Source organism: Grampus griseus, assembly GCF_964374135.1.
Source record: "Grampus griseus genome assembly, chromosome: 7".
Taxonomy (NCBI): Eukaryota; Metazoa; Chordata; class Mammalia; order Artiodactyla; family Delphinidae; genus Grampus; species Grampus griseus.
In genome coordinates, this window is record NC_139001.1 from 58,678,703 (window position 1) to 58,696,441 (window position 17,739).

General features: G+C 34.1%; 1 protein-coding gene across 1 annotated transcript in view; it reads left to right on the plus strand.

Moving 5' to 3' along the window:
* Nucleotides 1-8,654, plus strand: part of SP3 (Sp3 transcription factor) — a 64,588-nt gene extending 55,934 nt beyond the window's left edge. Inside the window, exons 6-7 of the mRNA XM_082658809.1 lie at nucleotides 4,293-4,489; nucleotides 6,878-8,654. Coding sequence (XP_082514935.1) covers nucleotides 4,293-4,489; nucleotides 6,878-7,194 — 514 coding nt within the window. The 3' untranslated portion in view covers nucleotides 7,195-8,654. The remainder of the gene's footprint in view (nucleotides 1-4,292; nucleotides 4,490-6,877) is intronic.
* The last annotated feature ends 9,085 nt before the right edge of the window (nucleotides 8,655-17,739 follow it).

Genomic DNA, 17,739 nt, shown 5'->3' on the forward strand with positions numbered 1-17,739 from the left:
ACTTGACCTAGTAGAGCCTCTCTGCCTTTTGAGTTGTTTTGTACATTGGCCAGCCCATTCACAATGATAGTAATGACTAGTAACTGTTAATACTGAGAGCTTACTGTGTTCTAGATGGTCTTATAAGTGAGGCATGGAGAAGTTGAATGATTCTTTACAGCATACACAGCTGGGATTTGGACCCAGTTTCTTATCAAGGCCTTAACCACTGCACTGTACTGCCTCCCAGGTGAATTTGCTTCTTCTCCATCTGATCCTTAGGCATTTGTATTTCCTACTGGTAATTATTCACTTGTTTGAAGTTTTACTTATTCTTTGAAATGTTTTGGTCAATTTAAATAAGTTAGTGTGGAATTCTGGTTAGACAACTTTTCTGAAATTTACTCTCATTTTTACGGGAACTTTCAAGATAAATTTTCATGAAAGTCAAATGTAACTGAGGGTCAAGGCCTTGCCTGTATTTTGCTTATTCTTTTCTTTAAATTGAAAATCTTTTAAAATTATTTTTATTAAATTAATACATGTTCATAAAAATTCAGAAATATAGAGAAGTTTTAAAAGAATACCAAACTTCTACCCTACTTCAAGATGACTATTGTAACATTTTTGTATATATCCTTCCAGACTTTACTCTCACTGTTTTATGTGTCTGTTTTTCTTTTGAAAATTTTTGTGATCATATTTCCAAGTGTACATAGAGTTTGTATCCGTTTTTTATGACTGTATGGTATTCTATGGTATGGATGTGTAAGAATTTAACAACTTTTGGGAGTTTATTGTTGAAATTCTAATTCTTACACATATATCTTTGCACATCTGATTATTTCATCATTATAAGTTGGCAGTGGTGGAATTGTTTTATCAAAGGGAATTGTCTGCTAGAAAGGTTGTATCAATTTATACTCCCATCAGTGGTGTATGAGAGTATGTTTTCCCACACCCTTGCCAACAATGGATTTTATAATTTTTAAAAACCTTTTAAAGTCTGAGAGATGAGAAGTAATTCCTCACTATTGTTTTATTCAGTATATTTTTGTTACTTTATTTGAACATTTTTTGTTGTGTTATTTTACCATTTCAAAATTTCTTTTGTGAATTATTTCTTTGTCTTTTGTGAATCTGTTAATTTGTCTGTCATATGTGCACATATTTTTTTCCAGTTTTACATTGTCTTTCAACTTTGTCAGTGGTTTGCAAAATGCATTTATTTACACAAGTAAAGAAAGTTCTCACTTAAAGCTTGCAAACCTTTTTTTAAGCACAAAATTTTTAGTTGAGATGCATTATTATCATGCTATTAAAAGTCTTCCTTAAACTGAGGATTATAAAAATACTCATATTTTTCCAGAACTTTTGTGAGTTCACTTTTTAATAACTTATTCTAACAATTAAAATTGAAGTTCTTAAGAAAAACAACTGTTGTTTCTTAGAGCTCATTTGAACAAAATTCAACTAATATACTCATGATAGGCACAATTGTATCATTGACAGTTGCTGCATCTAATTAATAGAAGCACAACATATAGTAAATCCTGTTCTGCAAAGGTGAGGTAGGTGGCACTTTATACATTTTAGAATATTAGCCTTTCCGCAACAGTATTCTTTTAAAAAAATAATAGTACGTATAAAGTGGCATCTTTAGAGAACTAAATTTTATTTTTTTACCTTTTTGAGCAAGGTGTAAAATATAATTAAATATTTAAAAACTGTATTCATTTGGGCATTTAGCCAATATTTATTAAGCAGAACCAGACTTCAGAAACTTTATACTCTAGTGGAAGAGACAATTTTATAAAGTAAAATAAATTCTAAAGGCGTTATTGTTATATAGGTTTTGTGTGGTTTAGACAACCTCAATCCAGTTTTAAAAAATTTAAGTTAATTTGTAAAATCTGTTTTCTTCCCTGTTAGCCTTTCAGTTTGTGTTCCGTTTCTCCTGTCCCAAGCAAAAGACTCGATTTACTTAACTTTTCTTAATCCCTCTACTCAGAATTTAGCTTTATTTATTGTGTCACTCTGTCTTTGCATTATTAAAATTTTGGGAGCAAGTTTAAGCAGTCAAGAAAATGAACTTAAAATTGTTAGTTTTGTAAGATCATGTAATAGGTATTAGTGGTGTAACTATATAAATCAAGAGGAAAACTTACGGTAATCTTTTACTACTTGAAGTTTGTTGATAAATTCACTTCAGTTCTCTTCCTTCACATCACATGCCATAAATCCATATCTGGCATATCTAGATCTTATCTTGAGTAAAAAAATTTTTTTAAAATAAAAACTTGGACCTCGGTATTGGACTTTTTCCCTTATATTGTATATTTTTGTGTGCCCCGTCTCCATTTTTTTTTCTTAGTTGCCTGTCCCATTTTCAGACAACGAGTATGTCTTGTTACCTTATAATTCAGTTGATGAAAACATCTTTCCCTGGATTTTTGGTTCTTTGGGAACTCATATTTGTTGCTGTAATTTGTTATAGTCTTGTGCTTTGTTCATGCTCTCAAAGCTAAATTTTGCTAAGTTAGTAAAATAGCACTTTTGAATTTATAAAAGCACATTGATTCACCTGAGTGGTAGGATTAGAAGAGAGGCAAGAAGATAAGAGTGTAGAGTGAACTGAATTGGGTTCTCTGTGAAATTGCTATGGTGAACACAATATGTAAAATCGGTTTGTACACCAATAGCCACAGACATTGCTCTTTTTCTTAGGGCCATTTAAGAATAAAACAAATTTAAAAAGCTAAATTAAATGGAAATATTATTGGCTTTGGTTAAGACTTTGGCATTGCAGGTGAGCCAGCAAAACCTGTTTCACTCAACTCAGCTCTTTGAAGAGAGTAGAAATTGGGGGTGGACTGGAGCAGAAACTAGAATTGTGTTAGATTATGACATCCTTGCCCTTGAGACAACAGCATGACTCCTCCTTGTCTTTACTTATGCTATTCCTCTGCCTGGAATGCCTTCCCTCCTTTCTATCTAAATCCTACCCACCTCCTCCACGAAGCCTTCTCTAACTACTGGAGCCCACATTGATGTCTCCCTGTTCAGAACACCTATGGCATCTAACAGCCAGCACTGCACCGTTTAGCACTGTTTGTCCTATGGCAATTTCACATGCTACTGAGTGTGAGTACATTAAAATATAAATGTGGGGAAATATGCATTTTTCCAGTAAAATTTGAAAAACGATAGGTATATTATATACAGGAGGATTTGCAGGCTTATGGAAGGTTTACAGGCTATACCTAGACTGTGAGATTGTGGGAGGAGGGGAAGTTGGGGGGGGTCTTAAATGTACCTTTTTGTAATCTCAGAGAAACTGCAAAGTTTATATAATATGATTTTGACAGTTGATGAGTCTAAAATGTCATTTTTTTATAAACTCATTTGTTTTTATTCAGTAACTAGCCTTTTTTTTTTGAGGTTGAGTAATAACATTTTCTATAGTGTTTAATATGATTTGAATATCAGTTCTGGAATCAAAATCGTTTTCTTCTTGCTTAGGCTAAGATACCTGTGTTCACCCATCTAATAAGCACATATCTTCTAAACCCTGTTCTTGGTATCAAATACTGAAATGTAACAGATGTCAAATTTTGCAATGTGGAGAAACTGCATTTTATTATTTCTCTGATTTATAATTTTGGGTATCTTTGCATGGTTAATAGGGAATTTTAACTGTAAAGATAATTTTAATTTATTTCATGTAGTTCTAGGGATCTAAGACAATAGCTTTGTCTAGATTTTTTTCTCTGATTTTCTCCAAGTCAGTGTATATTCAGGGTGTGGCCATACAAATATATGAATAAATAATGCTTATATCATCTTAATTTAAAGTCTTCTTAAGGTGCCTTAATTGTACCTATGATTAGTTATGCATTTATTGTTGGTTTATTTACTTTTTAAATTAGCTGACATCATGACTTTGAATAGGCCATTTAGTTTCTGGTACAACTAATTTAATCGGATTGGGCCTATGCATAGAATTTGGGAATGGTTCTGACCGAATAATAAATAACTTTACTATACTCTTTATGTATGAAGTGTTCTTTTAAATTATATATTTCTTGAGCATATTTACATTTGGACAACACTCACATTAGTTGTGGAGTAAAATGAATATGTAAAACTTATTAATTTTTCTTTAAATTGATTTTAAATGGTCTTGGTTTCTGATTGACCTCACAGTGATAATGTCTTCTATTTGAAATTCAACATGGGGAGTATGATATGAGTGATAATGTCCATTTGAATATTTTCATATAAGTATATATTATTCTGTGTGTGTTTTTTAGAGGTACCAATCTTGGGAAAAAGAAGCAACACATTTGTCATATACCAGGATGTGGTAAAGTCTATGGGAAGACCTCACATCTGAGAGCTCATCTGCGTTGGCATTCTGGGGAGCGCCCTTTTATTTGTAACTGGATGTTCTGTGGTAAAAGATTTACTCGAAGTGATGAATTACAGAGGCACAGAAGAACACATACAGGTTACTAATATTTACTTTTAACAGATAAAAATTAACTGTAAGGCTACATACTACCTTGAAATTTTTTTTAAGCATACCTTACTGAACTGAATCTTTAAAAATATGACCAATTACATCATATTTCTATCTTCAGTAACACCAATTTAAAAACACTAATTCCAAACAAGTCAGTATGGCTTATTTTATAAAATAATGTTTCATTTTATGCAGACTTTGGTTAGCTTTTGTTTTCATATTATTCAGTGTCTTAAGCCACATTTATCTCATCATTGTTAATTATGTTAATGTTTTAAATTAGTTGTGTGTTTTTACTCTTGATCATTTTCTTCTTCTTCCTCCTTAACACTGTAATAAATAATAATTCCTTTTCCTCTGATAAATTCAGGCATTTCACCCTTTCTTGTTTTAATGTGTGTGAGGTAAGCAAAAGATATTTCACTGAGGAATAACCAAGGCATTGTTGATGTGAAGACTCTTTCATTTAGTTGTTTTAACACATAGTGTTGTGTGGTTGTTACATGAAATGGACCTAGGAATGACCCAAATTGAATTCTAACTTAATATAACATATACAGATATTTTTCTTCTACTGCCATTAATGATCAAGGTGTTCATCAGTCTATGCTCAATACTGAAGAATTGAAAAATATATAATGCATTTACAAAGTTTAGAGAGCTTAGAAGAAAGAACTATGGTGAAACGGTGGACGATATGGATTTTGAAGTCTCTTAGATCTAAATAAATAAAATAACCCATGAAGTATGTAGTATTATGTTACATGCTCTCCTTGTTTTAATTTCTGTCTTATCAGGTAGGTAGACAGATGAGCTTAACCTGTTTGAAACTGCAACGGACAATATAAGAAAGTAGATAAAGTGTGCTTGGAGACAGAGATCATTATTGTTGGGATAGTAAGGCATTTTTGAGCATGGCCCTATAATAGAATTTTCCTCAGTGGAATTTGATCAGCAGGATATAAAAAGAAATAATGTAAAAGGGAAAAAAGGTCTATGATCAAATAAGTGTAGGAAACACTGTGTTAAAGAGGGTTACTATACAAGTACCTTCAAGGAATGCCTCTTAGGACCTTTAATAGAATGTTAATGAGCACTGTACATCTCCCAAGTCGCGGGAGGTAGTGGCAACCTCTCATTGTGCCATTTTGCCATTTTGCCATGGAGTATGTCTCAGGACTAATGTTCCAAGAGAAGCTTTGGGAAATACCTTCCCAGAAGAATAGAATAGTATATGAATAGAAGAAGTGAGATCATTTGTCACGAGTGAAGATGAGATTTTATTTAACACATTTCTGTTACGTAGGATTGAACCACGTTATAGAAGTCATTGGAAGTTAGGTAATGGAGAGTCTGAACTGTTTAGTTATCTGCAGGTTACTCTTGCATTCCCATACCACTTAGTACAGTGGTGAAGTTTTGTACTGTAATAAAATTTGGTATTTAAGGAAGATTTGTCTGGCATTGATTTGTTGGATTGGAAAGGGAGAGACTAGTGTGCCATTGTAATATAGTTCAGGCATGAGGTCTGATGAGGACCTGCTGAGAGGAGAGGTGCTGGAACAAGAGATACGTAAGAAAGACATTTTGAAGAAAATAAATTAAGAAAATACTGGATTTGTTTATTGGTTGAGTTCTCCTTAGATTCCTTGTAGGTTGGCCTTTTGCCTTATCTTCTACTAATTGTCTTACATAGTAGGTCTTCAACATAATAGAAGTTCTGTCTGTCTTTTGTATTTAAAATAAGTATTTAAGCTGGGAAACAAATTTAGGCATCATAGAGTCTTATTAACTTTTAACATCATGATTTATTAGGCTTGCTCTTGATTATTCCAGCTGAAATCAGGTCATCTGGCCATCTCCATTATTCTTGGGACTACTCAGTCTTTATTAGACTTCAAGCTTGTGTCTTGGCTTTAATCTAGAAGTACTCTGTAGTTACTTAAATTCGCATTTAAGAGTTGAAGGTTGAGTATCAGGGATCTGACATGTTAATAATACCTTAAATATAGCTTAAAACAGTGTATTTTTCTTTAGAGAAGTATGCTACAGATAGTCGTTTTTAAGCTGGTATTTTGTAACAGATGTTTCAAAACTATTAGCATAGTTGAGGTATTAAATTCTTACCTGAATATCAGTGTATAATAAGTTTGAAGATTGCTTTTCATCCAGAAATAAAGGTGACATGTTTATTTAGGGGAAAAGTATTCTATGAGAGAAATCTTGCAGGGACAGCTCATGAAGCTAATATAGTTCTAATTGAACTCTGCTCCCTGTCCCTAACTGTCAGTGTTGGCTTATTTTCTTTCTCAGGGAATGATGAGTCTATTAATGTTAAATTTAAAAGACTAAGTAACGTAATTTCTTCAACAGGTGAGAAGAAATTTGTTTGTCCAGAATGTTCAAAACGCTTTATGAGAAGTGATCACCTTGCCAAACATATTAAAACACATCAGAATAAAAAAGGTATTCACTCTAGCAGTACAGTGCTGGCATCTGTGGAAGCTGCACGAGATGATACTTTGATTACTGCAGGAGGAACAACACTTATCCTTGCAAATATTCAACAAGGTTCTGTTTCAGGGATAGGAACTGTTAATACTTCCACCACCAGCAATCAAGATATCCTTACCAACACTGAAATACCTTTACAGCTTGTCACAGTTTCTGGAAATGAGACAATGGAGTAAATATTACACAAATACTTATTCATCGTGGTTATTTTTATACAGTAGTGAGAAGAACATTGTTCCTAAGTTCTTAGATATCTTTTTATTGATGTGCAAAAATTTTTGGATTGACAGTAACTTGGTTATACATGACACTGAAATGCCTTACTTTGTATGATATTCCATAGTATATTAAAAATGGTAAAATTGCATGGGTTTTGTAGGTACTTTTGGAATCTAGAAGAAATGAAATTTTACCAAGTTATATAAAGAGAAAATTGAATTTAACAATGCGAATGGTAGTCTAACCAAATGCATCAATCCTGTGTGGTTTAGTGTAAAAATGAGAACATGTTGGTATTTATCTATTGTAAGATAAAAAAAAAAGTTGGTGGGTGAAAGAAATCATGTTATGATAAAAAAAATTTTTTGTAATTTTCTTGATGACTGGAATTTTTATTATGCATAACTGACAAATCAAGTTTCCAAGCAAATGTTACATAGTGTAGGCTTTACTTAGCTTATCAATTTGTCATTTTGAAGCTAATTATTTTAATTAGGTTAACTATGTACAATATTTTAAGCATTACTCTTGTAAGATTTTGAAAACTACATTTTAACATGGAACTCTAGGGATAGTCACCTTTTAAATCCTGTTGAAAAGCCATGTTTAAGATTTAATTTGCCAAAATAATGTCTTGTTAATATTCTTTCAATAACGAAGTTGGGCAATATAACCAATGTTTAAAAAAGTTTAAAATGTATAGGTTGAGGCATTTGGGTGGTAAGAAAATGTTATAGTGAATTATCCCTTTTCTTGAGTATTGGAGGACCAAAAAAACAAGGTGTTATTGCGTCTTAGCAGTGATTTTTTTTTTTTTTTTTTTTTTTTGAATCCAATCTTGTTTCCAAAAACCACATGTCTGCCAGGGCCTTAAAAGCCATCATGTAAATTACCAGTAAAGTATAACATATGCAAACATAACAAAATCACTTCCATAGTGACAATACTCCAACCATATGGATATTAGTCATAGAGAACTAGAGGTTTTATGATATTTTTTTAAGTCTTTTTTTTTTGTTTGTTTTGTTTTTGGTCTAGGTAGTCAGTCTGCACTTAAATATCAACCATTTTCCTTTTTTGCTTTTTCCCTTAAAATTTATATGTATCCAGTACATTTAATTGAGAAATGTATGTTTTTTATTATGCTGTATTTTCTTTTTATTTTTTAATTATTGTTTATATTTTCAATTATTAAAAAATGTACAAAATAAAGTTTCATTGCTGGTCTTGTAAGAGCTATACAATTTTCCAAAATGTATACCTATAACTGCAGCAGTTCACTTATTTCAAAAATTTGGGATTCTGTTCATTTGTTATTCTTAAGACCACCTCAAATTTAAAGGCTACCTTATTGTACGTTTAAAGTGTATTATAACAGTGTGGTAGTTAATAAAACACTATTTTTTTTTTCTTTTGAGTTTGTTGTATTCCTATGCATTTAAAATAATTGCAGTGGTATGGGATAAGAAAATCAGTGTGATTTATTTTTCTTAGCATTTTATTTGCAGATTCTTGATTTCAGATGCTGAGATTATTGTAAACAGGTATATTAAAAAGGGAAGAGTAGAGGCTCTAGCAGATTAGTATTTTTTTTGCCTAAAAATGCACTTATTAAATAGAACTTTTGAAAAAAATCTTTTAGCCCACATTGATTCATTAGAATTTTATCAATCCATTTTGCAAACCTTATTTTTCCTTTGTTTGTTTCCCCTGTTAAAGCAATGCAGGATATTGATTTATCAAAAACTTGAGTTTACATGAAGATTCTTGAAAATGATAGCATAAGACAAGCTTTGGTAACCATGGCAAGAGTTATTTGAAAGGGTTATGTTTTTGAATTTATATATGTCTAATCATAAAGGCAGGGTAAGAGGGAAGGAAAAATTAACAGGATATTAATACGACTATTTTAGATATTTTAAAATAAAAAATCCAATTACTTTCTACGTGTATACAGTGGGGTTAAAGATTTCCATTGTCTGTTTTCCAGGCCCAATCTGATACTGTCAGTAATATCTTTGAACGCATAGGACAATGCTAGATACACATAAAAACACAAAGTTTTTTCTCATGTGAGACTTAAGCTTGTGACGTGAAATAGGAAGTATTACTTGGAATCATAGAAATTAATGAATGTACATTTATTTTGAAGTTACATGGTTAGAATTTGAGTCTTCAAACTCCTGTAAATAATTTCTAGAATTTAAAAAAGTAGGTTGTGTGAAGAGGATTATGTGAGGAGGTTGCTCACTTGAGCAAAAACACCTATTAAGTCAGGAAATTAAAAAACTTTTAGAGTGCGATAGTAGAGCTGTTTTTAATATTGAAAATTTATAGTAAGCTTATAGAGAGTTTTTGATCCATGAGTTTCCAAGCAAATTTTATCAGTTCTTAGAACATGAATGCAATGAAGATAGTAAGTAGTCTTAAATATTATTTAAATAAGTTTTTAGATTTTTTTGAGTGCCCACCTGGAATATACCTGTGAATTTTGGATCTTTACCTAACAAAGAAATGAAAGTTATTGTTCAACCTCAACCAAGGTGATTTTAAATACTTCTTGATTTTTATTGAAAAAATGTTGAATATACTCTGGAAACTTAATATTTGAAGAATTACCCTGAAGTAATTTTTTTCTAGTTATAAAATCTATTAGTATTGTGTATGGGTATAATATTTCTTAGTGTAAGTATATTCTTCAATAAGGCGTTTCTGGCAATTGCTTTATTTTTGTAAAGGCTAGAGTTAGTGCATATTCAGTATATTTACATACAAATAATTTGTTTATCAGAACATACTCATCTAGTGGACTAGGTGTCTATACTCTATACCTCAATTTAAAGAAAATAAACGCTTAAGAAAATTTTATTTTCTGTTGAGACTTAATGCCTTTGAAAAGTAATTCAATTACTTTATTAAATTAAAAGTAATTATTAAATTACTTTAATAAAGTTTTAAAGACATACACCTATTGCAAAAGGCCGGGTGCCCTGTAAGTAACTTTGGGCAAAATAACGAAGATGCTTAAGTTATTTCCGAATAGTGAAAATGCTTAAATAGTAAAAATACATGTACATGTAATTTGAAAGCATGTCAAACATATTTCATAGAAAATAGTTCTTAGCCAGTATTGTTCATCAGAAAACGCTGGGACCATTTAAAAATGTCCACAGGCCTAGCTTCGTTCTTGACCTAAATCTACATTTCTGGAGATGGAGAATATACACACGTGACCCGTGAGTGCCGGTGGGTTTGAACTGTGGGGTGTCTGCTTAAACGCGGCTGTTTTTCAGGAGTAAATACTGCAGTGCTGTACAGTCTGGTTGGTTGAGTTAACAGATGTGGATGAATCAGGCATAGTGAGGGCCATAAGTTATATGTGGATTAAACCCCTTGTTTTTCAGGGGTCAACTGTATGTATTTTTAACAGCTCCTCAAGTGGCTCTGATAAACACTCCTGGGTTAGAATCACTCTAAATAGAGCAAGCATCCCTTTAGTATCTTAATTGTAGTAAGGATCCTATTACTGACTTACTCATGATTCCAGAGTTTTTCTATTAAAATTTTTATTGTATTCAATATTGTTTGAAATGTGGGGTTATTAATAATAACATTTGGTTTTAAAATATTGTTGGTCATGCTCCCCTAGTAGACGATTTGGTTTTCAGTTTTAATTATGTTAAGTAGAAAAGAATTGTTTTCAGTGTAAGAGAACAATTTGTTTTACTAAACAGTATTTTTAAAACTTTTTGCCATGAGTGAGCAGTAAGTCTTTTGTAGTCTGATAATCAGCACAGAACAAAATTGGTCAATATCTTGGGAACAAGATTTGATACTTTAGTGAAATCATGTTTTTTATTTAGTGTTGGAGACACAAAGATAATACTGACTTGGCCCCTTGTCTTGTTCAGGCAGATTTGTGTATAATCAAATATATTGTGGTAAATACATGCTAGTGGCAGATAAAAAGCGCTCTAGAAACTTAAAAGAGGGAGAATTCTGCATGGAGAAGTTGGGAAATTCAGGCAGAGGAGATGGCTCTAGCAAAGGAACAGTGCAATTTTGCTGTGGATGATAGGGGAAATTGTGAGAGATGGAGTGGGGACGTTTTGGAGGAGGGGCTGTCAAATTGAGAAGGGGATCAGATTTTAATCTTTACCAGTGGTTCCTAATCTTTTTGGGATCATAGGTCTTCATTGTAGTCTAATGTTAAAACTGTTCAAACACTACAATGGGGATTCATTTGAGCAAAGGCCTGAACCTTGGAAAATAGCCACGTTAAAGGAACTGGTGGAGAAAGAGGAGTCCTCAAGGAGACTGACATAGAAACTGAGTGTCAAGATGGTGATGAACATCAAATGCAGTAGAGAGGTCAAGTTAGATGAAAACAGAAAAGATTTTGGCAATAAGGAGTTGCCAACTGATCTTTGTTAGCAGTCGATGGATCAAAAACTGAGGACACAGGAAAAGAGGCTATGGAGACAGGAAGCATAGGATATTCTAAATTAAGTGGTGAAGAGAAGAAAGATGGGCAGATGTGTGGCTCAGTCAGGATTAAGAAAATTGTTGGAAAAATTTCTGATTATATAAGTGATACTTACATTGATAAATATTAAGAAAATAAGAGTATGAAGGAATTTAAATAATCTCTGAGCTACTCAGAGATAACTATTATTTCCTTTGAAAATGCATATCGAAGTTGGAGTTGAAATTTAGAAAAAGCTGCATGATTTGCTGTCATGTAACATGATTTATATCGGTTTTTTAAATTACATATTTTAAGATATATGATGTGCTGAGAAAGGAGTCTATTGCCTTTAGCCTTCCTCTCCGCACCCCCCAGCTTTTTAACAGCCTTGCTTCTCTCCTAAATCCATATTAAGCTACATACTATATGGTGTGATATTGGGTAGGTTTCTTATCTTCTTGAAACCTCATTTTCATCATCCATAAAAAGGGGATAACTAACAATAGTATCCCTCATAGGACTGTTGCGAGGATTAAAATGTAAGCATTTAGTATAGTTCCTGGCTTACAGTAGGGACTCAATAAATGATATCTTCCCCTGTCCCCTACACGTTTACTAACTGGAGATTTCACTTTTCCGTAGTGAAGGGACCAGTGTTTTGGGGCGTCCATTGTTTAAATATGGTTCATGCATTGATTTTCACCTTCAGAATGAGGGGGAGTTTTCAAAGCAGAAATCTGAAAAGAGAGCTATAGAATCTAAATTGATAGTGGACAATGTGTCTGAAGTGACTGCCTCATCAGAAAGGATGGAATAAGAAGAAAAGAAGGAAACAGAAATTACACCCTGATAGAGAATTCTAGTTTAACATTTCTAGGAACCAGCCAAAGAATCTTGAGGTTCATTTTGATTGAAAGGTAACATTTATAATTTAGTGGTCCCAACCTTAAAATTGGAAGAGGTCATCAAAGAAATGCAGCTTATTTCTCCAAAATATGTCTAAGCCTCCAATTAATAGGCAACAGTGAAATAACAGGAAGTGTTAGGGTAGATACTTTTTAGGATATCTGCCCAACTTATGTCCCATTTTCTGAATATTACTTCCTGCCACCTTCAGGGGCGAGCTGTTTAGATGATTGGACAAGGAGTGGACATCTGGTCAAATTTGAGCCAATTAGATGATTTCTCCCAGGAGTCGGAAAACTGATGTCTTGGGAAGTTGCATTTGGAACCTGCGTGTGAAGCAGAAAGAGAATAAATCAAAGATGAGAGACCATACAATCCCAGAAGAAAAAGATGAAGAGAGAATGGCTGCCTTGATTCCTGATAACTTTGGTTTTTGTTCCAATGTTTTGTGCCTGTGCATTTCCTGTTCCTGGGTTCCATGAGATACCCTCAAAACCTTCCAGAGACTCCCCCACTTCTATCTTCAGGTTTTTCTTAAGTTTGAGAGGCTGTTACTTGCTACCAAATAGTGCCAACTAAAACATCTTTGAGATACAATTCCTTCTTGAATAAAATACACTGGTTCAAATGGTTGATGACTTGGTGCTGTAGAAAATACCAATGAAAAGTCATGGTTAGTGCCAGATCAGTTAGGTTTAGGTGAGGGAAAACTCAGCATAGAGCCTGAATGAGTCAGAAAGGGTGAGCTTTGGAGGGCCAATAAGGTGTGCCCAGGAGAACTGATTAAAAGCCCTAGAGGTCCATCTACAGTCTGAGGATACTTATCAGAGGGCTGTGTCTATGTTTGTGTCTGTCTTTGGTCTTAACGGAGCACTGACTTTTTGCCAGCATTAGCTTTATGGTTAGTATCTTCCACCACATGGTCTTATATTTTCATGATGTCTTCTGACTCAGGTGCAGTTTGGTTCACTTTTAATTGTGTGTACCCAATTACTTAGCTTCCTCTCATCCAGATCCTTTAAGAATTCTTAGTTAATTGCATCTTTCCCATTTTTACTGTTGGTAAATTTGCGTGGCTTTTTCATCTTGAATCATTTAGTAAAGGTGAAAACTTTTCACAGTGTAACATAGTGCATAGATTTTGGACTTGGGCACACGTGGGTTTATGTCCTGGCTCTGCTGCTTACTAGCTGTGTGACCATGGACTCTACCTTTCCACCCTGGGCCTCAGTTTTTAAAAATGTAAAATGGGGGTAATAGTAGCATCATCTTCATAAGGGTGATGGAGGAGATTAAATAGGTTAGTGCATGTAAACCACTTCCCACAGTGCCTGGCACATAGTTAAGTATTAGTAAATGTTAGCCTTAGAGAAATCAATAATCTTCCTACACTTGGAAATAATTATCCCCATCTTGTATTAATGTGTTCATTCACTTAGATCCCCCTGGTTTTCTGTCAGCAGACATTAACAAAATTGCTAGTATTCGTATTGTGCCTTTTTGATGAAGCATTTCAAATATATAGAAAAAATATAGAAAACAATATAACAAATCCCTGTGTATCCACCATCCAGCTTTTACAGTCTTAATCATTTTACACATATTTGCTTGTTTCTTTTAAAGAGAAACGATTATAGCTATAGTTGAAATCTACATAGTCCTGTCTCATTGCATTTCTTTCCTTTCACACGCAGGGGTAACTGCTGGTCTGAATTTGATGTTTATCAGAATGATACCATGAATGGTTTTAAATGCTTACTATATGTGTGCATATATAGGGTTGTTTTCATGTTTTTGAAACTTTATATAAATGGTATCATACTGTACATAATCTTTGGGCACTTGTTTTTGCACTCATGTTTTTGAGATGTATCCATGTTAACACGTGTTCCTCTAAACTATTCATTTTAAATGCTGTAGTTCGTTGAGTATATCACAGTTTATCCATTTTCTTGTTGATGCACATTTCAGTTATTTCCAATCTTTGTCTATTATAAACAATGCTGCAATGAAATACTTGACATGTTTCCTTGTGCATGTGTGTGAGTGTTTCTCTGAGGTATGTATCTAGAACTTCAGTCACTGGTCAATAAGATATTCTTATCTTCAGATTTACCAGATATTGCCAAATTGATCTCCACGGTGTATGTGCCAAATTCCACTGCTAGTGACAGTACATAGGAGTTCACATTTTCCCACACTCTCCCCAAATCCTTGGACTTGGCAGGTATTTCTTTCCAGTGAAAAAACCAATGCAATTTTATTTTGGAGTCTGACAAAGTGCTTTAAAATCCATCTGGGAGAAAGACAAGCAGGTGTAAAAAGTTAAAAAGGAATCAGAAAAACAAAGCCATGTATATATAAAGATATTGATAGCAGTAGGCATAACCAAACAATGTTAACTATAGCAGAAACAATGCATGTTTTTCTTACTGGTTCTACCATTTAACTCTCATTCAACCCATGCCTTGGTGTGGTACTCCCCACAGCCTCTCACTGTAGGGGTTTCTTCACACAGTATACAGCCCTCTTGGATTGAATATTGGAAAGAAGGCTCAGGCCTAGCTAGCTGTTTTCCATGATGTTCACTTTTCCCAGGGGCTGGGAGTATAGTCTGTGCTGTGGCCTCTTGCCCTGTTTTCTCCCAATTCTTCCCCCTCCATCTCCATCCATATTCCAGCTCAAGTAGTCATAGATCAGCCCATCAGCTGCAGAAACCCACTTCAAACTGGGGAAATCCTTTCTTGCAGAGACCCCAGTGTTGCCACTTAAATATATATTTATATATATATCTAAAATATTTTTTATATATATCTCCATTCCTACATGAATGATATGAAATAATTCATGATTTTGATTCTGATTTCTCTGTATTCTGGTGAGGTCGAGCATATTTTTGTTATGTTTATAACCCATGTTTCCTCTGAAAGGAATTATCTATTTGAATTCTTTGCCCATTTGCTTTTATGGTTATTTTTATTTTACATTGATTTTTAAGCATTCTTAATAATAATATTCCAGATACATATTATTTTAGATATATATGGGCAGATAATATCTTTTCCCAGTCTGGCTTATCTTTTAACTTTGTTTATGGTGTTTTGTATGTGTGGTAGTGTTCTACAAAAGTTTTATTGAATCTATGTCTTGTAGCTTTTCTGTCTTAAATTCTCTGGTGTCATAAAAGTATTTTTCTCTAAAAATTTTCTTATTTTGTCTTTCAGTTTGGCTTATTAATCCACTTTGAAATGATTTTTGTTCATGGTGTGAAGTTCCTAACACTTTTCATGTGGATTACCAGTTGTCTCAGCACAGCTTATTGAATGGCCCAACTTTTCCCCACTCATTGTAATGCTACCTCTCATTTATCAAGTTTCCATTTGCATGTGGGTCTATTCCTTGATTTCTTTCTGCCTTTCCTGTGCTGAGACCATACAATCAATACCATGGGTTTCACTTTTTTTTTTCAGTTGGAGTATAATCGCTTTACAATGTTGTGTTTCTGCTGTAGAACAAAGTGAATCAGCTATACGTATACATATATCCCCCCACCTTGAGCTTCCCTCCCACCCCACACCCCACCCAATGCCAGCCCTCTAGGTCATCACAGAGCAGAGAGCTGAGCTCCCTGTGCTATACAGCAGCTTCCCACTAGCTATCTATTTTACACATAGTAGTGTATATATGTCAGCACGACTCTCAACTCGTCCCACCCTCCCCTTCCCCCTGTGTCCACAGCATGGCTTTCACATCTTGATGTCTGGTAGGGCAGGTCTCCTCTGCCCACCCCTTACCTGTCCTTCAAAATAGTTCTGACTGTTCCTACCCACGGACCTTCTTTATCTCCACTTATTCAAGTCCACTTTAATGTCCTTTATTGTTTTCTCTTTGAAAGGTCTTAACACATCTTATTTTTACATTTATTCCTATGTAATTTTTTTTTCTGGGGAATAGGCTTTTTTTAAGTTAATTTGTAAATTGATCAGTGTTGGTCTTTATAAATGCTATTGATTTTTATAAATCGATTTTGTCTATTCTATATCTTTTGCTAGTTCTAATATTTTGCCTATAGATTCTATAAGATTTTCTATGTAGACAGTCAAATGGGCCTCAAATAAGAGAAGGTTTGTCTCCATTTCCAATTCTGATACCTTTATTTAAACAAAAAGTATCTTACTGCATTGGCAGCTTAATATTAACTAGAAGTGGTGGTAACAGACATCTCTGTCCTGTTCCTGACTACCATTTACCTTTCTTTCCCACACGTAACCCTGTTTGAGTCTTCTGATACATACTCGGCACTTGGGATAAAAGAATTATCAATCCATAGTTCCTGTCCTGAAGGATATAGTTAGAGAGGCTGATGACATTCTGACTATAATTACCTTTCTGACTTAAATTAAAAAATTCTACCTGGTTTCTCTAGTTTCATGTACTCTTTCCATTATAGCAACATATTCCTTTTATTTCAAAGTTAGGGGAAGATTAACTTTTTTTTTAATACACATGATCCTCTAAGAGCTACAGCATAAACCTGCTAACTGTCCACAGCTGTGACATCTGGAACATCATACACCAAGCATGCAAGAGCCTGATGTGGGCCCTGTGTCTGCTTGGCACGGGGTTATATACATGAGGGTGCCTAATAAAGCTTCTGTGACATTCAAAGAAAGAACATAGCGGCTGACTTGCTCAGGCTCTACTGTTGAGCTCAAGGCTTACTTGATAGGCCGAGTTTCAGGGTAGGAAAAAAACAAAGTAAGAAAAGTTGCTAATGGGGTCTGTCTGTCTGGCCAAAGTCTTTTCAAAATCTATTCTACTACTGGAGACAGTCAGCCCTGAAGTGGAAACTGGAGACTGCAAGGCAGCAACATATGCGCACAACCAACTTTCTCATCACAGTGGGTGAAGAAGGAAAAAAATAATAATCCCGCCCTGTAAAATCATTGCTCTGATGACAAGGTGGAAGGGGCAGTAGGTGTAAACACCACCCAGAAAGCCCAGGGGCTTGTATCTGGCTCCTCTCTGCTGGCCTGCTTCCTTCTTCAACTGGTAAAAAGATTAAAGGGACAGCTTTTGAGATATTTTTTGTGTCCCAAAATTTAAGATTGGGACACAGGGAGGAGAG